This window comes from Entelurus aequoreus, linkage group LG20 (assembly GCF_033978785.1).
Source record: "Entelurus aequoreus isolate RoL-2023_Sb linkage group LG20, RoL_Eaeq_v1.1, whole genome shotgun sequence".
Taxonomy (NCBI): Eukaryota; Metazoa; Chordata; class Actinopteri; order Syngnathiformes; family Syngnathidae; genus Entelurus; species Entelurus aequoreus.
This window is the reverse complement of record NC_084750.1, coordinates 28,159,999-28,183,196: the sequence shown is the minus strand read 5'-3', so window position 1 is coordinate 28,183,196 and position 23,198 is coordinate 28,159,999. Positions and strand designations below refer to the sequence as shown.

Sequence of the window (23,198 nt, the reverse complement as noted above, 5' to 3'; positions counted from 1 at the left end):
ACATACTACAGGACTGTGTGATTCTTGCCAACAGATAGAAAGTGTAGGACATGTTTTAATACATTGTAGGAAATATAATAGAGAAAGGGAAATACTGGAAAGTAAGTTAGCGAAAGAGAATATTAGGTTATCAGTGGAAGATATATTAGGATTGCACTCAGAACACATAGGATATAAAGCAATATACACATTTTTTAAAAACACTGGGTTAAATAAAAGAATATAAAGTAGGGATCCACCTCGGTCCACACTCCATTACAGTAGGTGGCGGTAATGCACACCACAAGGTTGCTTGCCAACCGCCATAAAAATCAAAAGAAGAAGAAGAAGAATCACTTTTACGACATTGGAGGGGGCATTTAACGCATCATTACATCAGCAAGCTCTGAAAGTTACGTGAACTTCGATGTCAATTGTTTAATTGGCAGTATGCGTCAATACAAAGTGAGTCACTTTATAGACACTTTAATATAACTTCTTGTGTGCTTAAAACTGTATTGTAACTCATTTTGTCAGTTTTATTGTAGTCTAATGGCTGTACTGCTAGCTGAATATCATACCCTGATTGGGGCCTGTTTATAGCATTGGACATGTTTGTTAGCCCCAATTTACAATTTAGAATTATTGTTGTGATGCTATTTATATATTAATCATTACATTACTCAGGGCTGGGATGTTCAAATTCTGTACATTTATATAAACTGTGTGTACACAGCTAAGTGATGTATATTTAACAGCCCTGTTGCAGGCTTGTGCCTATATTTTATTGGATTGTGGTCACTTTAGTTGATTTATAATGAGTGTATTTGTTTTGTAAGGAAACCACACACACACACACACAAAAGAACAACTCATGCATGTCTTCAATATACAATTGAACCTGCAAATCTGGACTTGGACAATATATTATTTCTCCTGCACTCACCTGAACGAATAATTGCTGTCCTGACCCGACACCCTGAAGTGATTGCTAATCCATATTAAACCATTGATTCAGGCGGTCTACGACGTGCTGCCAAGTCCATCCAACCTCTTCACCGAAGTTGGTAGAGTGGCCGTGCCAGCAATCGGAGGGTTGCTGGTTACTGGGGTTCAATCCCCACCTTCTACCATCCTAGTCATGTCCGTTGTGTCCTTGGGCAAGACACTTCACCCTTGCTCCTGATGGGTGCTGGTTAGCGCCTTGCATGGCAGCTCCCTCCATCAGTGTGTGAATGTGTGTGTGAATGGGTGAATGTGGAAATACTGTCAAAGCACTTTGAGTACCTTGAAGGTAGAAAAGCGCTATACAAGTATAACCCATTTATTTATTTATTTATTCACCTGGGGAAGGTGGAGACACCAGCGTGCCCCCTCTGCCAGAGGAGAGGAACCTTGGAGCACATCCTAAGCTGTTGTCCAAAAGCCCTGGGTGAAGGGCGGTACCGCTGGCGACATGACCAGGTCCTGAAGGCCATAGCCGATACCATCTGCAGGGGAGTCAGTCACAGCAAGAGCCTCCGCCCAGTGAAGAGCACCGCTTTCATCAGAACTGGGGAGAAGTCAACACCGGGTGCCCGGAACACCTCTTCTGGTCTGTTGGCAACAGCACGCGACTGGGAGCTGTCAGTTGATCTGGGCAAGCAGTTGAAGTTCCCTGAAGTGGTTTTCAAAACAACACTAAAGCCAGATATTGTGCTTACCTCAGTGGCCTCCAAGCAGGTAATCCTCCTGGAGCTCACAGTGCCTTGGGAGGACCGTATGGAGGAGGCCAATGAGAGGAAAAGCGCAAAGTACTCTCAGCTTGTGGAGGAGTGTCGGAGCAATGGGTGGCGAGCGATGTGCCGGCCCGTTGAAGTGGGATGTCGAGGGTTTGTTGGCAAATCCCTCTGCGCGGCCTACAGAATGCTTGGCATCACAGGGGCCAGCCAGCGAAGGCTATGAAGTCAGCCACAGATGCAGCAGAAGTGGCATCAAGGTGGCTGTGGATCAGGAGGGGAGAGGCGTGGCATGTAGGGCAGTAGCGCTACCTGGACACAGGCTGGGGCATGATCAACCCTAGCTGGGTCGCCTAGAGGAGGGGTGTCTGTTTGTTGAAAGACCCGAAACCCCCTGTGATCCTAGGTTACATCACTGAGGATGTGTCCAGTTGCACCATTGGTGTATTTTAAAAGAAACCAGTCATAGTCGTCACTACAAGTTCTGTGACTATTAGTAGTCAAATACAAATAGTATTTAAATATGTTCATTAGTTTTATAGCTAATTGTATGGGGTTAAAAAATAATGTTTAAAGGCCTACTGAAACCCACTATTACCGACCACACAGTCTGATAGTTTATATATCAATGATGAAATCTTAACATTGCAACACATGCCAATACGGCCGGGTTAACTTATAAAGTGCAATTTTAAATTTCCCGCTAAACTTCCGGTTGGAAACGTCTATGTATGATGCGTATGCACGTGACGTCACAACGTAGTATTCGTACCCAATGTGTCACCATACAAACTGCTCTGTTTTCATCGAAAGATTCCACAGTATTCTGGACATCTGTGTTGGTGAATCTTTTGCAATTTGTTTAATGAACAATGGACATTGCAAAGAAGAAAGTTGTAGGTGGGATCGGTGTATTAGCGGCTGGCTGTAACAACACAACAAGAAGTACTTACTTGGATAGAAGACGCGCTAGCCGATGCTAGCCGCCGCTAGCCGCCAACCGCACGGATGATCGGGTGAAGTGCTTCGTCGCGCCGTCGATCACTGGAACGCAGGTGAGCACGGGTGTTGATGAGCAGATGAGGGCTGGCTGGTGTAGGTGGAGCGCTAATGTTTTTATCATAGCTCTGTGAGGTCCGGTTGCTAAGTTAGCTTCAGCGTCGTTAGCAACAGCATTGTAAAGCTTTGCCAGGCTGAGAATTATTAACCGTGTAGTTACATGTCCATGGTTTAATAGTATCGTTGATCTTCTGTCTATCCTTCCAGTCAGGGATTTATTTATTTTGTTTCTATCTGCATTGGAGCCAGATGCTATCATGTTAGCTCAGTAGCTAAAGAGCTTCGCTGATGTATTATCGTGGAGATAAAAGTCACTGTGAATGTCCATTTCGCGTTCTCGACTCTCATTTTCAAGAGGATATAGTATCCGAGGTGGTTTAAAATACAAATCCGTGATCCACAATAGAAAAAGGAGAGTGTGTGGAATCCAATGAGACCTTGTACCTAAGTTACGGTCAGAGCAAAAAAAGATACACCCTGCATACACCCACATCTCTAGTTCTTCACTCTAACGTTCCTCATCCACGAATATTTCATCCTAGCTCAAATTAATGGGGTAATCGTCGCTTTCTCGGTCCGAATCTCTCTCGCTCCATTGTAAACAACGGGGAATTGTGAGGAATCCTACCTCCTGTGACGTCACGCTACTTCCGGCTTTTTTTTATCAGCGACCAAAAGTTGGGAACTTTATCGTCGTTGTTCTATACTAAATCCTTTCAGCAAAAATATGGCAATATCGCGAAATGATCAAGTATGACACATAGAATGGATCTGCTATCCCCATTTAAATAAAAAAATGTCATTTCAGTAGGCCTTTAAATTGTTTCACTACTTTTACATAATTATAATTTTAAAATAGGAACAGTTGGTTGATTGCCTTCTATTTAAGACACAAGTAAACAGAAGTGTTCTTTCAAAATAGAAAATTAGCTCATAAACTTTTAAGACAAAACACCATTTATAAAATATAACGTGATTTTTAAGGGTTCCAAGATGGAGAGGGATTGTTAGGACATCAAGTGCTAAACAAGATATACAAACTATCAACATAATAAAACAAACACTTACTGTTCAATGTCTGCTCTCACTGGGATGTTTGTATCTTTCAGCACAAGACCTGCGTTCCCCGTTTAGATTATCATCATAATCCTCAGGTAAAAAATGCTGGGAGCAGACGATTGTCAGGTCTTCTTCTCAATGTCTTCCGGGTCTAAGTTGAATTTTAAAGTTGACCAACTTGTCGATTTATGTCCATAACCTTCTACTATCCAGGTGAGACGCATGATTTATAATCTAGAATTAACTTTCACCAACTCAGAAGCGATGCAGTAGTAGCAGCCCAAATAGCAACATACGCTAGCTCTCAGTGATTAATGCTTATTTATACTGCCGCTTATACTAAAAAAATAGTTCCTTTTATTGTCGTAGATACCAATAGGCCCTTTTCCACCAAAAGTTCAGGGACGTGCAGGGTGCCACCTAGCTAAAAACCCCGAAAGATTCCTGATTAATTAAATAACTTCACATCATATTATTTTCATCCTGTCATGACGTTCAATGTGTATGTACATTCCTTTTTCAATTGGAAAATTAAAAAGAATTAATAGAATCTGCCCTATGCATGTTGTGGCCGTTGTCGTGGACTGCAGTGTACCCTTCCATCCACTAGGTGTCGTAGCCCCAGTGGACTGAGTCTGGTGAACTGCAGTATACACTTCCGTCCACTGGGTGTTGTAGTTTTGCTCTGCCAATGAAGTGAAAGAAGAAGAAGCGTCAAAACAACCCAAGCAGGTGACCCGATATTCAACCATTGTTTGTCGTTAAATGTCTTTTCACAGTCTGCTATGTTGGTATCTTAATGTTGGTGTCATGTCTTAAAAATGCGTGTTAAGCGCTGTATTTCCTGAACGGAAGTCTTTCGGCCGCTAGCTAGCGAGTTGCTGGCCCGTCAGGAAGGCTGACAGCCGGGCATTTTATGACGTCACGGAAGGGAACTAAAATGAGCAGCATTTTAAATTCTACTTTTTGGTGGTCAGTGAAGAGAAATGCGGCTATGAAAACATGATTTTATATATTCTAGTTACCGCAAAATGTTGTTTTTAGTTTTGTTTTTCACCCATCTGCACGCGTGGGCCACTTTATTAGCTACACCTTGACAGTCTAGCCTACACTTGCAATGATCGTATTAGTTAGATTAATGCATTTGCAGAGACTGTATCATATGGCGTCACATTAGTACCAACAATCCAAGCGCGTAAAAACTGTTATCGCGCGCTGATTCTCCACTTCGTGCGCGCGCGCGACACCCTTTTGCGCGCGCGTGGTGCCTTTGTGCGCGCGCGCGGCGCCTTCTTGCGTGTGCGCGGTGCCTTTCTGCGCGCGCGCTGTGCCTTTCTGCGCGCGCGCTGTCTCGGTCTGTGCGCTGTCATGTTTCATTTTGGTAGTTTGGGGGCGGGCATGCTTAGACCGCCCCTTCTTTCTGATTGGCTTTGAAAAAAAAAAAGAAAAATACAACTTCAAGTAGGTTGTAAAAAAAAAGGCAGATGAAGTGAAACTATAGCAATGCTTTTCTTTCCACTCTCTCATGCACACCACACAGATACTCATGTTATGAGAAGTATATTGTTTCAAAAATATTAACATTAATTGTTGATATTTTAAACATCTTTCAGATTACATTGCTCAAATTCAAAAACCACTTTACTACACAAATATTAGGCCCAATGTGCAGGATTATTCTATTAGTATTAGTTATTTTTATGTTTTATCATATCTTAGCCTATTTTTATATGGTCTTATTATATTTATATTTCAGTTTTTATTGTATTTTATTTTATTTTATAGTTTTTCATATTGTAGTTTATTTTTATGTTTGATTATATCTTATCTTATTTCATATTATTTTTGGACTTTTACCTGATGTGTATTTTAATTATTTTTAATCCATTTATTTGATCATCTAGTGTTTCCTCAAAGAGCCCTCTGGATCTCCACATCCAGAGGGTTCCTGTGATTGGCTATTGTCATTGTGTTGTTATTATTATTGTTGTTGTTGTTTGTTTATTTTTATGTACATGTTTGACTGTCTTCATGGGGTGTGGGTGTTATTTCTCATTTTGTTTTTATCTATGTAAAGCACTTTGAGCTGCATTTTAAATGTATAAAAAGTGCTTTATAAATAAAAATGTATTATTATTATTTTTAGTAATAGTACCCTTACAATCACTCCAAAGCAGTTCAATAACTTACCTCTTTTTCAGCCAACATTTTTTTATCCACTTCTTCCTTCGTAAATCTTGATACATATTGACGATGACCCGCCCTGCTATACTTCTGATTGCTCAAAGCCAATCAGAAAGAAGGGGCGGTCTAAGCATGCCCGCCCCCAAAGTACCAAAATGAAACATGACAGCGCACAGACCGAGACAGCGCGCGCGCAGAAAGGCACCGCGCGCGCAAAACGAGACAGCGCGCGCGCAGAAAGGCACCGTGCGCACGCAAGAAGGCGCCGCGCGCGCGCACAAAGGCACCACGCGCGCGCAAAAGGGTGTCGCGCGCGCGCACGAAGTGGAGAATCAGCGCGCGATAACAGTTTTTACGCGCTTGGATTTTTGGTACTAATGTAACGCCATAGTATCAACTCTAACTAAAACGAACAACATGTTTATCATAATATTATAAGAAATAATAATGCAATTGTATACTATTTTTATGGGCTTGCCTCTTTGTGATGTTAAGTTCCTGTTATAAGCTGTTATACAGTATATGCCTTGAACTCTTATTTTGAAGGCGCTAAGAGCGGAAGTGGTGACACGTTGTAGTGGAGCGGAGGTTTTGAAAAGAAAAGGAAATAAAGTGGTCCTCGTGTAAAACTGGAGCCTCCGTGTTTTACACGAGGACCACTTTATTTCCTTTTCTTTTCAAAACCTCTGCTCCACTACAACGTGTCACCACTTCCGCTCTTAGCGCCTTCAAAATAAGAGTCCGAGGCATATACTGTATAACAGCTTATAACAGGAACTTAACATCACAAAGAGGCAAGCCCATAAAAATAGGTTACACAATTATTATCAGGGGCGAATTCAGACTATATTGAGGTGCAGAGTACAGAGGGGAACAATCAGTAATTCAAAAAACAAAGGAAAGGGCCTTCTTCTATATGTAGACCAAAGGTGTCAAACTAATTTTTAGATTGTGGGCCACATGGAGAAAAATCTACTTCCAAGTGGGCCGAACTGGTAAAATCACGGCACGATAACTTAAAAATAAAGACAACTTCAGATTGTTTTCTTTGTTTAAAAATAGAACAAGCACATGCTGAAAATGTACAAATCATAATGTTGTTGGGGTTTTGTTACACTTACATGTTGCGGTTAATAGTATTCTATATTTATTTGTCGTTATTTATGCTTTCTGAATAAATTATGTGATAATGTTCATCAGTCAACTCATTGGTGTTAATTTTCAATCTCTCATGATAAAAAAAATTATATCAAAATCAAATTACAGGATGTTATTTATGTACTTTGTTCATTTTCCTCGACTGGTGCACTAACATCATGTGTTTTGTATGTAGTATATGTAGCATAATCTACAAAGATACAAAGAATTGCTATTGCGACATCTAGTGGAAACATTTAGAACAGCGATTTCTTTCATTAAAAAATTTCAGCTCAGTTTTATACTTCGCAAACTCATCCCGCAGGCCGGATAAAACCTGCTCAGGCCCGCGGGCTGTACGTTTGACACCCTTGATGTCGACAAATAGGTGCTAATGATTATTTTTTAATGAATCATACAGAAAACAATTATGTATTTATCACACGCATAAAATGCCAAATTCATGTGGTATACAAACGTTTGTAGTTAAACATGTTCAAATTGCATGAAACTCTCACGCACAGTTTCGATATAACTAATGAAACGAATTAACAGAGCTGCCTCTCCTGTTAGAGCAGGGGTGTCAAAGTCAAGGCCCGTGGGCCAGATCTGGCCCGCAAATGAATTATCTGTGGCCCCCGGGATGATATTTGATTAGTATTAGAACGGGCCCGCAGGCCACAGCCGCCTGCTGCTGTTTTGCACGCACCAATACTCCATCAGTGTTTACGCTAGCAATTTTCAATCGAGTCTTAAAAATAGGGTCCCAGAGTAAATTTGTTTGTGTCCCACTTTTTTGTAACCGTTTTGAAAACAAATCAGAAATGTATGCATTATCCTGTTATATCTCACATTCTATACTGTGTTTTGGAAATAGGTTGTCATAAATTTATTTAACTTGAATTAATATTTAAAAAATTATAATGCAAAAGAAATCACACTTTTATGCATATGTAAATGTATTCAGTTATAAACGGTCATTCACTTTCTTTTTTCCTTCAAGGATCCAAAGACATGCACCTGGGGATAGGTTGATTGGCAACACTAAATTGGCCCTAGTGTGTGAATGTGAGTGTGAATGTTTATCTGTGTTCGCCCTGCGATGAGGTGGCGACTTGTCCAGGGTGTACCCCGCCTTCCGCCCGAATGCAGCTGAGATAGGCTCCAGCAACCCCCGCGACCCCAAAAGGGACAAGCGGTAGAAAATGGATGGATGGATGGATGGATGGATCTAAACTTTACCGCTGCCTGTATTTTTTTCTATATTTTTATTGTAATATTTTCAGAATGTGTTTGTTCTATTTTTGGCAATGAGTAAGACAAAGAAAACAATCTGAAGTTGTCTTTATTTTTTTTTAGTTTGAATGCCATGATTTTAATAGTCCGGCCCACGTGTGCACATATTTTCCTCCATGCGGCCCCTGAACTAAAATGAGTTTGACACCCCTGTGTTAGAGAAATGTCTATAAAGTGAAATAGTGTCAAAAATACTCTGTGAATATTAGAGATGTCTGATAATATCGGCCTGCCGATATAATCGGCCGATATATGCGTTAAAATGTAATATCGGAAATTATCGGTATCGTTTTTTTTATTATCGGTATCGGGGGTTTTTTTTGTTGTTTTTTTTTAATTAAATCAACATAAAAAACACTAGATACACTTACAATTAGTGCACCAACCCAAAAAACCTCCCTCCCCCATTTACACTCATTCACACAAAAGGGTTGTTTCTTTCTGTTATTAATATTCTGGTTCCTACATTATATATCAATATATATCAATACAGTCTGCAAGGGATACAGTCCGTAAGCACACATGATTGTGCGTGCTGCTGGTCCACTAATAGTACTAACCTTTAACCGTTAATTTTACTAATTTTCATTCATTACTAGTTTCTATGTAACTGTTTTTATATTGTTGTACTTTCTTTTTTATTCAAGAAAATGTTTTTAATTTATTTATCTTATTTTACAAATTTTTTTAAAAAGTACCTTATCTTCACCATACCTGGTTGTCCAAATTAGGCATAATAATGTGTTAATTCCACGACTGCATATATCGGTTGATATCGGTATCGGTAATTAAAGAGTTGGACAATATCGGAATATCGGATATCGGCAAAAAGCCATTATCGGACATCCCTAGTGAATATGTATTGTCCTGATTCAGTATTTGAGCTTAACAGTGTAGAACGTCAATACAGAGTTTGAACCTAGAAGACCATTTTTTTTTCTGCTGAGAAAATGTATTAAAAAACATTGCAGATATTCTTTCTCAAGTGTAAATATTTCTGTGTAATTCAAAGCATTACAGAAAGTGAACTTTAAAGGGGAACCGCACTTTATTGGAGTTTTGCCTATCGTTCACAATCCTTTTGGGAAACAAGAAGACAAAAGGTTGGGTTTTTTTGCATTCTACAGGCATGTCATTTTTCCGTCTATAGTCGGAAATCCGTCTTTTTTATCTCTGTAAAAATATATATGTTTTAATTCCGACCTACAATGTGTGTAAAATCTTGATCCGTCTCTTTGCCATACCTGCCAACAACTACGGTTTTCCGGTAATGAGTACGGTTTATGATAATCCAGTTCAGTTCAGTGGTAAAAACTACAGTTTTCCATTAAAAACGATGAACTTAAAAATCTAAGCTACGTAGCGAAGCAACTCCACGGGCAGGGGACAAAATATACGGGAAACATCAATGATGATTGGTTGGTTTACGTATAAGAAAATCCACGATTGGTTGGTTTGTTTACTATGATGATTCACGATTGGTTAAGATTAGGGAAAAACATTATGGACAGGCCAATCAGAGGCAAGGTAGGGCGGGTCTTCGAACCAGGAAGGGAAATCAAAACAGACACGCACATCCCAAATGACAGTGAGAGAGTCGGAAAAGAGAAGAGGGTGTCACGACTTGGTCTATGGCGTGGTTTGTTCTCCCGTGGTGCAAATGAATTGGACCATACGTGGCGTGCAGGTGAGGACATGTTTAATATTTTAACTCAAAAAAAGTTACAAACAAAAAGCGCTCACAGCGGAGGTAAAAACTTGACTATGACAAAACAAAAGACTTGCACAAGGGCACAAAAACTATTAAACAAAAACTTACTTGGCATGAGAAGATCAGCATGGACTATAGAAAAACGATGATAACATGAGCAGAGCATAAATGTGTGGAGAAGGTGATGTCGCCAGGAAGACCAACGGAAAAAGACAGGCTTTAAATAACAGTGACATGATTGGTGAAAACAGGTGCGTGACTCAAAACGTGAAACAGGTGCGTGACAGGACAGGTGAAAACTAGTGAGTTGCTATAAACAGGTGCGTGACAGGACAGGTGAAAACTAATGAGTTGCTATGGAAACAAACAAGGAAGTGCAACCAGGTACTAAAAAGAGTCCAAAAAACAAACACATGGCCAAAACAAAAACATGAACAGACATGACAGAGGGAATATTCAAGCGGGCGATTTATATATTAAAACAACTAGTGGAAAATGGCAGAGGGATTCTCTTCCTTAGACTTTTCTTTTAGCGATGTAGACGACGTCCAGGAAACCCACAATGCGTCAATTTGGCCACATTTAGACAGATGTATTCGTCTGGATAAAACAATACTCAAATCATTCATTTTAGTTGTTTACCGTTCAAGCACAAATCAAAATCTCGAAATGGAAGACGTGGAATACACATTTAAGAACACACATGATTGTGGCAGACATATGATGACTTTTGCTACAGTATAGCCTGTCTATTTCATTTTCATTGGTGTTTTAGAACAAGACAGTAGCTGGCTGACATTTAGTTCATTATTTTTACTGTTTGTATTTTGACATTGAATTGTTGAATCATTTTGAAACATAAACAACAAATGCCTGCAAGATATTTGTTATTGCATGCTATAAATCACAAATGGCTATTCAGATAAAGGGAGTTAGCTAATAGTTTGTAAGCTTTATGATTTTTGCATGAGTTTTGCATTTGGAGCAGTTAGAAGAATTTGGCTATAAAATCCAAGGCAGAATCCACTAAAGCAGAAACGTTGGTTTGAGTTGCTCAACGTCGGGACCTAATTCCCACGGGCCAAATCCGGCCCGCGAGCCATAGTTTGGGGACCATTGATCTAGACAATATAAATACTTAACAAAATTATATAACAAGAAGCAATTAACCATTTTGTCCCTTTCGTTTTGACCAAAACCATCCAGATTGTGATTGTTCTGTTCTTGCTCTCATTACAGGAGTGGAGAGAGAAATGAGCTTCACTTGCCATCTACTGGTCTCCTGCTGCTCCTCCTGTCATGGACCTTTCCTGCTGCTGCGCTCTGGTTGTTCCTGGTGGCTCCGGGCGTCCAGCAGCAGACCCCAGATCAGCAGCAGCCTGCGAGAGAACTACCGCCTGCTGCAACTGCCCGAGGACGAGCCGATCGGTGACGCCCGCGTCAAGGAGTCCTACCTGCGCCTGGCCAAGCTTTACCACCCGGATTCTGGCGCTTCCACCGCCGATGCGGTCCTTTTCGCCCGGGTCGAGGAGGCCTACCGCTCCGTTCTGGCACACCGGAGCGAGGCACGGTGTCGGCATGCGGCGAAGGACGTAGACGAGGAGGAAGAGGACGAGTCCAAGATTGTGGCTCCCCAGCATAGGCACTACCTCAGCTACGAGGGTGTGGGCTCGGGCACTCCCAGTCAACGCGAACGCCAGTACCGGCAGTTCCGTGTAGATCGAGCTTCCGAGCAGGTCCTAGACTACCGGCAGAGGGAACACGAGAGGGCGGCAGCTGCGGAGGGGGCGCTGGTGAAGCGGGACATGCGTCAGCGCAGCAAGAAGATAAAGATCACCCAAGCAGTGGAGCGCCTTGTGGAGGACCTGATCCAGGAGTCCATGGCGCGAGGGGACTTCCGCAACCTGAGCGGCGTTGGAAAGCCTCTCAATAAGTTTGAGCACAACCCCTACGCTGACCCCATGACACACAACCTTAATCGCATCCTCATCGACAACGGCTACCAGCCAGCCTGGGTGGTCACGCAGCGAGACATCCGCGAGGCCGCCGCTCACATCCGTAGCGCTTTATTGGAGGGGAGGGCCCGGCTGGGAGAACCCATGAACCCGACGGAGCGCGGCAGGTGGGAGGAGCTGCGTGCCCGCGCCGAGGAGGACCTGGTCAAGCTCAATAAGATGGTGGACGACTTCAACCTGATCGCACCCATGCTCCAGATGCAGATGGTGCACTTCAGCTTGGCGCGGGAGACGGAGCGCGCCGAGAAGGCTGCCCGACAGCGCCAACTAGAGCAGCAGGCGGAGCGGGAGAGAAAGAGGGAGGAGATGAAGAGAGACAACGGCGCCAGCGCAATGTCTAGAGACACAAAACCAGGCTTGATGTCTTGGATGCAAAGCTGGCTCAGATGAAGGACACGGAACAACACTTTCCTTTATTTCCTGTTCACGGCTGAGCTGGAGCCTATCCCAGCTGACTTTGGTGCTAATTTTGTTGACTAAACATTTCTGTCTTAGTTACCGTCAACGACCTATTTTCCCCCCTGACTAAAATAGGACAATAACTATCAAAACAAATACATGTTGACTAAAACAATGATGAAATTAACTGACAATTTAGTCAAAAATGTGACAAAAATGTTCACGGAGAGGAAATCCAATCAAATTTCGTCTTTAGTGGGTGGGACAAGTTAGGAATCTTTCCAATCACAGTAGCATGTGGAAGAGCGGCAGGGAATAAATCATGGAGGGATCCAATCAGAACTACTGTCTCTATAAGGCATATTGTTTTGTTTTTTCACCTGGGAAACCAAGACTGTATTGTTACACACCTCAATACAATATGTCTTGCAGACAAATGGACGCACTGCACCTTTGCAACGGCAGACAACAAGACACGTTTTAAAACCCTGTGACTCCATTTTCTCCGGTAAAAATACAACCAACTGGACGCGCCGTCTGCAGGCTAATCATCAGGACATCTACGCAACACTAGTAGTAGTATTAAATACTTTCAAATGACTCATACTGTACTGAATTACTGTTACTATTAAAGACAGTACTTACTCTACCACTACTTTTGTAGTACACCATCGTCGAGCTTGTCCACTATTTAATAATCAAGATACAGTGCATTATAATCGATGTCCTCGGCACACTGTTCTGATATTAATTGCACAACTTGACAAGCCAAAAGAGCAGATATATATATATACATATACGTTAGTTCAGGAAAAAACACAGAGGCTATTTCATCCCTACAAGCCTGCAAAACAGGCTTGTAGGGATGAAATAGCCTCTGTGTTTTTTCATGACCTAACGTATATTCCACTCTACCCCGGTATTTAGCACTGTATAACGGACAAACCCCAGAAACCTTGACTATATATATATATATATGTATATATATATATATATATATATATATATATATATATATATATATATATATATATATATATATATATATATATATATATATATATATATATATATACACCTTCTCGATTTATAACTGTTTTTAAGGTATTTAAACGTGACAGTGGCCAAGACGGCAATTGTGTACACTCAGTGTAATTATACACAATATCGAATACAACTAGTTTGTTTCTTCATGTGACCATTTTAGCCATATATTTGTCAACATTTGAAAAAAGAGCTGAATTTCAGCTAAAATGTCAGGATAGTGTGAAATATACGGGTCTTGCTGTGAATTTAGTTTTTGAGATGCTCTGCAGTAACCCTAATAAAAGTGCTTTCAAGACAACTAGTTCTATTAGTTCTAATGGAATGTTATGATCGACGGTATCGAAAGCAGCGCTAAGACATGGATGACACATCAGCATCCATAGTTAGCAATAGATCATTAGTCATTCTTGCGAGGGCTGTCTCCTTAGAGTGATTTGCCCTGATATCGGACTGAAAGGGTTCACAGGGATTGTTAGACGCTAAGTGTTCATTGTGCAACAATTTTATCAAGGATTTTCGAGATAAAGGGAAGGTGAGACACCGGCCGGTAGTTTACCATGAGGTCAGGATCGAGGTTAGGTCTTTTAAGCAGAGGATGTCATGACTTGATTCTTGGGGTTTGCTTCTCTGGAAGGCAAAGGAAAATTGGCGCGGGCAAGGCGTGAATTTAAATACATAATTTATTTATTAACACTAATAAACTACAAAAAAGGAAGCAAACAAATGGCGCGCCCAAAGGCGGAAATACAAACTTGACTAAGAAACAAAAGACATGCACGTGGGCACAAAAACTATGAACAAAGAAACAAAAACACTAACTGTGGTCTTAATAAACAAAACTTACTTGGTATGAGAAAAAACATGAAAAAGAGCAGCATGGATCATCAGAGTGGCAGGAGTGTGAATGTGTGAGGACGCCAGGACGAACAACAGAAACAGACAGATTTAAATAGTGACGTGATCAGTGAAAACAGGTGCGTGACTCGAAACGTGAAACAGGTGCGTGACAAGACAGGTGAAAACTAATGGGTGACCATGGAAACCAAACCAAGCAAGGAAGTGCAACCAGGAACTAAAAAGAGTCCAAAAAACAAACACATGGCCAAAACAAAAACATGAACAGACATGACAGAGGATCAATAACCGCTTTTTTGAATGCTACGGGAACAGTGCCAGAGGAAAGTGATAAGTTAATAATATTTAGCACTGATGGTCCTAATATTACAAACAGCTCCTTGATAAGTTTCCCAGGAAGTGGGTCAAGTAAACATGTTTGTTTTGTCCCATTTATTAATGTTTTATAGTTTTAAAATGATGGGCGTTTTATAGTTTTTAGGTTATTACCGTTTTATAGTTTTAAAAGTTTGAACGTTTTATAGTTTTGAAGTTATTGTCGTTTTATAGTTGTAGGTTATCAACGCTTTATAGTTTGGAAGTTATTAACGTGTTATAGTTTTTAGGTTATTAACGTTTTGTTCTTTTTAGGTTATTAATGTTGTAAAGTTTTGAAGTTATTAATGTTTTATAGACTACGAAAGGGACAAGCGGTAGAAAATGGATGGATGTTTTATACTTTTGAAGTTATTAATGTTTTATAGTTTTTAAGTGATTAACGTTTTTAGTTTCAGAATTATCGTTTTATGGTTTTTAAGTTATGAAGGTTTTATAGTTCTTAGGTTATTAACGTTTTATTGTTTATATAAATGGTTGATTTATATAGGCTAGTAAGGTAAAGTTTTGTACCTGACAAGTTTCGGCTACCTTGCTTCACGTTTTTAAGTGATCAACGTTTTATAGTTTTTAAGTGATTAACGTTTGTATAGTTTTTAGGTTATTAACGTTTTATTGTTTTTAAGTGATCAACAATTTATAGTTTCTCAGTGATTAACATTTGATAGTTTTTAAGTTATTAATGTTGTATAGTTTTGAGGTTATTAATCTTTTATAGTTTTTAAGTTATTAACGTTTTATAGTTTTTAATTTTTCTAATGTTTTATAGACCCCAAAAGGGACAAGCGGTAGAAAATAGATAGATGTTTTATAGTTTTTAAGTTATTAATGTTTTATAGTTTTTAAGTGATTAACGTTTTATAGTTTTAGAATTATCGTTATATGTTTTTTAAGTCATGAAAGTTTTACAGTTTTTAGGTTATTATCGTTTTATAGTTTTTAAGTGATTAACGTCTTTATAGTTTTTAGGTTATTACCATTTCATATTTTTTAAGTGATAGTTTTTAAGAGGTTGTTACGGTTTTATAGTTTTTAAGTTATTAATGTTTTATAGACCCCAAAAGGGACAAGCGGTAGAAAATGCATGGATGTTTTATAGTTTTTAAGTTATTAATGTTTTATAGTTTTTAAGTGATTAATGTTTTTTAAGTGATTTAAAACAATTTGGAAGTTGTTTTAGAATTATCGTTTTATGTTTTTTAAGTTATTAATGCTTTATAGTTTTTAGGTTATTAACGTTTTATATTTTTGAATTTATTAACATTGTATAGTTTTGAGGTTATTAATGTTTTATAGTTTTTAAGTTGTACATTTTTTATAGACCCCGAAAGGGACAAGCGGCAGAAAATGAATGGATGTTTTTATAGTTTTTAAGTTATTAATGTTTTATAGTTTTTATGTGATTAACGTTTCATAGTTTTAGAATTCTCGTTTTATGGTTTTTAAGTTATGGACGTTTTATAGTTCTTAGGTTTTAACGTTTTATTGTTTTTAAGTGATCACATTTCGAAGTTTTTAGGTTATTACCATTTCATCTTTTTTAAGAGGTTATGACGGTTTTATAAGTTTTTAAGTTAATGTTTTATAGACCCCGAAAGGGACAAGCGGTAGAAAATGTATGAACATTTTATAGTTTTTAGGTTATTACCGTTTTATAGTTTTAAAAGTTTGAACGTTTCAGAGTTTTGAAGTTATTGTTGATTTATAGTTTTAGGTTATTAACGTTTTATAGTTTGGAAGTTATTAACGGTTTATAGTTTAGAAGTTATTAATGTTTTATAGTTTTTAGGTTATTCATATTTTATACTTTTGAAGTTAACATTTTATTGTTTGTAGGTTATTAACGTTTTTTAGTTTTGAGGTTATTAACGTTTTATAGTTTTTAAGTTATTAACGTTTTATAGTTTTGAAGATATTGTCGATTTATAGTTTTAGGTTATTAACGTTTTATAGTTTTTAAGTTATTAACGTTTTATAGTTTTTAGGTTATTAACGTTTTATAGTTTTGAAGTTATTAACGTTTTATAGTTTTGAAGTTATTAACGTTTATAGTTTTTAGGTTATTCATATTTTATACTTTTGAAGTTATTAACGTTTTATAGTTTTTAGGTTAATGTTTTATAGTTTTGAAGTTATTAACGTTTATAGTTTTTAGGTTATTCATATTTTATACTTTTGAAGTTATTAATGTTTTATAGTTTTTAGGTTATTAACATTTTATTGTTTTTAGGTTATTAAAGATTTTTAGTTTTGAGGTTAAGGTTTTATGGTTTTTAAGTAATTAACGTTTTATAGTTTTGAAGTTATTGTCGATTTATAGTTTTACGTTATTAACGTTTTATAGTTTGGAAGTTATTAACGTTTTATAGTTTTTAGGTTATTAACATTTTATACTTTTGAAGTTATTAACGTTTTATAGTTTTTAGGTTATTAATGTTTTATGGTTTTGAAGTTATTGTCGATTTATAGTTTTAGGTTACTAACGTTTTATAGTTTGGAAGTTATTAATGTTTTATAGTTTTTAGGTTATTAACGTTTTATAGTTTTTAAGTTATTAACATTTATAGTTTTTAGGTTATTCATATTTTATACTTTTGAAGTTATTAATGTTTTATAGTTTTTAGGTTATTAACGTTTTATTGTTTTTAGGTTATTAACGTTTTATAGTTTTGAAGTTATTAACGTTTTATAGTTTTGAAGTTATTGTCGATTTATAGTTTTAGGTTATTAACGTTTTATAGTTTGGAAGTTATTAACGTTTTATAGTTTTTAGGTTACTAACATTTTATACTTTTGAAGTTATTAACGTTTTATAGTTTTTAGGTTATTAATGTTTTACAGTTTTGAAGTTATTGTCGATTTATAGTTTTAGGTTATTAACAATTTATAATTTGGAAGTTATTAACGTTTTATAGTTTTTAGGTTATTAACGTTTTATAGTTTTGAAGTTATTAACATTTATAGTTTTTAGGTTAGTCAAATTGTATACTTTTGAAGTTATTAATGTTTTATAGTTTTTAGGTTATTAACGTTTTATTGTTTTTAGGTTATTAACGTTTTATAGTTTTGAAGTTATTAACGTTTTATAGTTTTGAAATTATTGTCGATTTATAGTTTTAGGTTATTAACGTTTTATAGTTTGGAAGTTATTAACGTTTTATAGTTTTTAGGTTATTAACGTTTGGTTGTTTTTAGGTTATTAACGTTTTATTGATTTTAGGTTATTAAAGGTTGTATAGTGTTCAGGTTATTAATGTTTTATAGACCCCGAAAGGGACAAGCGGTAAAAAAAAATGGATGGATGTTTTATAGTTTTTACGTTATTAATGTTTTATAGTTTTAGAATTATCGTTTTATGGTTTTCAATTTATGAACGTTTTATAGTTCTTAGGTTATTAACGTTTTTTTGAAGTGATTAACGTTTTATAGTTTTTAGGTTATTACCATTTCATATTTTTTAAGTGATAGTTTTTAAGTTATGGCCGTTTTGTGAAGTCTTGGGTAAAACTTGAGAAATTGTGTCCAACATGATACAACTTTTAATTAATGTATGACTAAGTTGTAAATGAAAAAAAAACTTTTATTGTGACGTAGTGACAGACACACGTGTTATTCATGCTCCTGTCCTGCTGTTGCTAGGTTACAGATGACCACGGACGCCGCAGCCTGGGCGGCCGCGCACGGCGTCCTGACGCGGGTCCAGTCGCGGGCGATGTACTGGTGGTAGGGGTCCTGGGAACTCTCCGTCTTCCTGGAGCGGATGAAACTGAGCATGACGCCTAAGGAGAAGAAGCCGAACATGCCGAGCACCAGGAGGACGAAGAGCGCGGCCTGAGTCGACCCCCGTGACGGCGCGCCGGCGTTGTTGTGCTCAGGCGGCGGAAGAAGACCGCTTGTGTTGAGGCAGTGAGGCAACAGCGAGGAAGTCACCTCGGTGGCGTTGATGTGCGACATGGCCGCCCTCTGCTGGACACTCCGATAACTGCCACTACAAGCACAGGTGAGCCCCGTTAGTGTACACCTGATACTTTATTATTTGGTTGTCTAATGTATATTTACATAATTATCTCACCATTAAATCATATTTAATCAAACTAATAAGTGTTGCAGACTTACATAAAACTCATAAATATACAATTCTGAAATTGTTGGAACACATAGATAGCAACATTAGCTTATAGGTAGCATTTGCTAATAACTAGCATTAGCTTATAACTAGAAAATAGCTTATAGCTTACATTCTCTTATAGCTAGCATTTGCTTGTAGCCAGCATTAGTTAAAAACTAGTGTTCACTTATAGCAGGGGTGTCCAAAGTGCGGCCCGCAGGTCATTTTTTTAACGGCCCCACGGCACTTTCTAATAATACGATTAAAGGCCTACTGAAATGATTTTTTTTTATTTAAACGGGGATAGCAGATCCATTCTATGTGTCATACTTGATCATTTCGCGATATTGCCATATTTTTGCTGAAAGGATTTAGTATAGAACAACGACGATAAAGTTTGCAACTTTTGGTCTCTGATAAAAAAAAAGCCTTGCCCCTACCGGAAGTAGCGTGACGTAGTCAGTTGTTCGCCTCCTCATATTTTCCTATTGTTTTCAACGCAGCTAGAGCGATTCGGACCGAGAAAGCGACGATTACCCCATTAATTTGAGTGAGGATGAAAGATTTGTGGATGAGGAACGTGAGAGTGACGGACTAGAATGCAGTGCAAAACATATCTTTTTTCGCTTTGACCGTAACTTAGGTACAAGCTGGCTCATTGGATTCCACACTCTCTCCTTTTTCTATTGTGGATCACGGATTTGTATTTTAAACCACCTCGGATACTATATCCTCTTGAAAATGAGAGTCGAGAATGCGAAATGGACATTCACAGTGACTTTTATCTCCACGACAATACATCGGCGAAGCTCTTTAGCTACTGAGCTAACGTGATAGCATCGGGCTCAAATGCAGATATAAACAGACGAAATAAACCCCTGATTGGAAAAATAGACAAAAAATCAACAATACTATTAAACCCTGGACATGTAAATACACGGTTACAGCTTTCCAGCTTGGCGAAGATTAACAATGCTGTTGCTAACGACGCCATTGAAGCTAACTTAGCAACCGGACCTCACAGAGCTATGATAAAAACATTAGCGCTCCACCTACGCCAGCCAGCCCTCATCTGCTCATCAACACCCGTGCTCACCTGCGTTCCAGCGATCGACGGAAGGACGAAGGACTTCACCCGATCATCCGTGCGGTCGGCGGCTAGCGTCGGCTAGCGCGTCTGCTATCCAAGTCAAAGTCCTCCTGGTTGTGTTGCTACAGCCAGCCGCTAATACACCGATCCCACCTACAACTGTCTTCTTTGCAGTCTTCATTGTTCATTAAACAAATTGCAAAAGATTCACCAACACAGATGTCCAGAATACTGTGGAATTTTGAGATGAAAACAGAGCTTTTTTGTATTGGATTCAAAGGTGTACCAATACTTCTGTTTAACTAGTGACGTCACGCGCAAGCGTCATCATACAAAGACGTTTTCAACCGGAAGTTTAACGGGAAATTTAAAATTGCACTTTATAAGTTAACCCGGCCGTATTGGCATGTGTTGCAATGTTAAGATTTCATCATTGATATATAAACTATCAGACTGCGTGGTCGGTAGTAGTGGGTTTCAGTAGGCCTTTAAAAATTTTATTGGGTGAAAATATTGCATACTTTGTGTTTTTTTCCATAAGAAAACAGGATTTTATTTGACAAAAAGGGCATACAACTTAATATTGACCTTGAATAATAAAACTGAATAATGTGAAGTGAACTATATTTATATAGCACTTTTCTCTATGACTCAAAGCGCTTTACATTGTGAAACCCAATATCTAAGTTACATTTTTAAACCGGTGTGGGTGGCACTGGGAACAGGTGGGTAAAGTGTTGTGCCCAAGGATGGGGCAGAAGCGGGGATCAAACCTGAAACCCTCAAGTTGCTGGCACAGCCACTCTACCAAACGAGCTATACCGTCCCAATGATGACACATTTTTTATATTTATTTGACCAAAACCCTTTGATCAAGCCTAAGTGGAGGCCTCAATGTATAGTTTTTAAACATATATTGTATTGGTTTTTAAAATAAAAAATATAAAAATTGCCCCCGCTTGCTTTGATTTTTCAGTGTGTGGCCCTCAGTGGAAAAAGTTTGGACACCCCTGGCTTATAGCTATCTTATAGCTAGCATTATCTTATAACTAGCATTTGCTTATCGTTAGCATTAACTTATAGCTAGTATTTGGTTATCGTTAGCATTAACTTATAGCTAGTATTCATTTATAGCTAGGCTGACCATATTGTGAAATCCCAAAAAGAGGACACATACTGTATATGCGTGCCAAGGCGGGCAGCACGCCAAGCCCGGGACTAGGTGAAAATTTGCCAATGATACTCGAACTTGCTTTAGAAATAATATATTTATTTAAATAAAGCATTTTTTCTCCTCTGTTGACAGCAGTGTTGGCGCTAGGAATTTTCAAAATGGGGTCCAAGGGACCCCATCAAGTCATAAAAATGGGGTCCCACAGTACATTTTTGGGGTCCCACTTTTTTGTAAGCGTTTTGAAAAAAAAAAGATAAACGTATGCATTATCCTGTCATATCTCACATTCTATATTGTGTTTTGGAAAAAGGTTGTCATAAACGTTACTTAATTCATTAAAAAAAAATTAAAAAAATTGTATACATATGTAAATGTATTCAGTTATAAACATTCATTCACTTTCTTCTTTCCTTCATGGATCTAAACCAGTGGTTCTTAACCTGGGTTCGATCGAACCCAAAACACACCCGACTCATCGTGTAAATACAAACTTCTCCTTATCGGCGTATTACGGATATGGCAACAGCTGAAGTCAGACTGATTTGCAGGTGTGTAATTTGTTGTGAGTTTATGCACTGTGTTGGTTTTGTTGTTTGAACAAGGTGATGTTCATGCACGGTTCATTTTATGCACCAGTAAAAAAACATGGTAACACCTTAGTATGGGGAACATATTCACCATTAGTTAGTTGCTTATTAACATGCAAATTAGTAACATATTGGCTCTTAACTAGTCATTATTAAGTACTTATTAATGCCTTATTCGGCATGGCCTTATTTTTACCCTAACCCTCTAACCCTGACCCTAACCCTAACCAAATAACTCTAAATTAAGTCTTTATTACTTAGCATATGTTTCCCTAGTGTCCAAATAACTCTAAATGAAGTGTTTGTTACTTAGAATATGTTCCCCATACTAAAGTGTTACCAAAAACATATAACTTTGTCTTGAATTTTAAAAAAAAAAACATTTTATTTTTCACTAAAGAAGGGTTCGTTGAATGCACATATGAAACTGGTGGGGTTCGGTACCTCAAACAAGGTTAAGAACCACTGATCTAAACTTTACCGCTTCTGGTAGTTTTTTCTATGTTTTTATTTAATAAGTTGTAGGTGTATTTATTTCAGTATAAAAGTGTTTTGCTTCGGTCATGAAATGATGATAATGGTGTGCCAGGACATACATACATTTTATATTTAACGCTTAAATCTCTGGAGTCTACATCAACTTCAGATCTATTCCTCATTTCAAAATTATTAATTTTTTTTTAATGTTTTTTTTTGTTTGTTTTTTGTTTTTTCGCCCTTTTTTGTCAAACAAATATATGTTTTAAATGGCAAACACAAACTATAATAATAATAATAATAATACCTGGGATTTATATAGCGCTTTTCTAAGTACCCAAAGTCGCTTTACATGTTTTTCTGAACCCATCAATCATTCACACCTGGTGGTGGTAAGCTACTTTCGTAGCCACAGCTGCCCTGGGGTAGACTGACGGAAGCTTGGCTGCAATTTGCGCCTACGGCCCCTCCGACCACCACCTATCATTCATCATTCATTTCACCGATGTGAGCGGCACCGGGGGCAAAGGGTGAAGTGTCCTGCCCAAGGACACAACGGCAGCGATTTTTAGATGGTAAGAGGCGGGGAGCGAACCTGCAACCCTCAGGTTTCTGGCACGGTTGCTCTACCCACTACGCCACGCCGCCCCCTAACTATGCAAAATCTTCCACCAAAAATATTTTTCAAAGTGGAATATTTGATGTCAAGTAATGGGAACCTTGGATAGGTCAATAATTAAATAAAAGTCTTGATTTGAGCGTGAACACAAACAATATTAGTTAGAATAATCTAAAGATGAAAAAGCTTACCTGGCCGGCAGTGAAAAGTTTCCTGTGTTCGCCTCCAAGGCCAGAGAAAAACAGCAGCTCTAAAAGCTCCCAATAAAGTGTTCCCTCCTACGTCGTCGTGGCAACCACATGTCAACAC

At 38.2% G+C, this 23,198-nt stretch overlaps 2 protein-coding genes across 3 annotated transcripts; one reads left to right on the top strand and one right to left on the bottom strand.

Moving 5' to 3' along the window:
- The first annotated feature begins 351 nt into the window (after positions 1 to 351).
- LOC133635656 (dnaJ homolog subfamily C member 28-like) lies at positions 352 to 13,361 on the top strand. 2 transcript variants are annotated; one of them, XM_062028890.1, is made up of 2 exons: positions 352 to 444; positions 11,383 to 13,361. In XM_062028890.1, the coding sequence occupies exon 2, from the start codon at positions 11,397 to 11,399 to the stop codon at positions 12,546 to 12,548; it is 1,152 nt and encodes a 383-aa protein (XP_061884874.1). In that variant the 5' UTR covers positions 352 to 444; positions 11,383 to 11,396; the 3' UTR covers positions 12,549 to 13,361. The 2 variants fall into 2 exon arrangements, with proteins under 2 accessions (XP_061884874.1, XP_061884873.1); XM_062028889.1 differs by lacking the exon at positions 352 to 444 and adding an exon at positions 4,425 to 4,547.
- A 5,082-nt stretch (positions 13,362 to 18,443) lies between these two features.
- LOC133635729 (potassium voltage-gated channel subfamily E member 1) lies at positions 18,444 to 18,788 on the bottom strand. The gene has a single exon (XM_062028978.1). The coding sequence runs from the start codon at positions 18,786 to 18,788 to the stop codon at positions 18,444 to 18,446; it is 345 nt and encodes a 114-aa protein (XP_061884962.1).
- Positions 18,789 to 23,198: the final 4,410 nt, after the last annotated feature.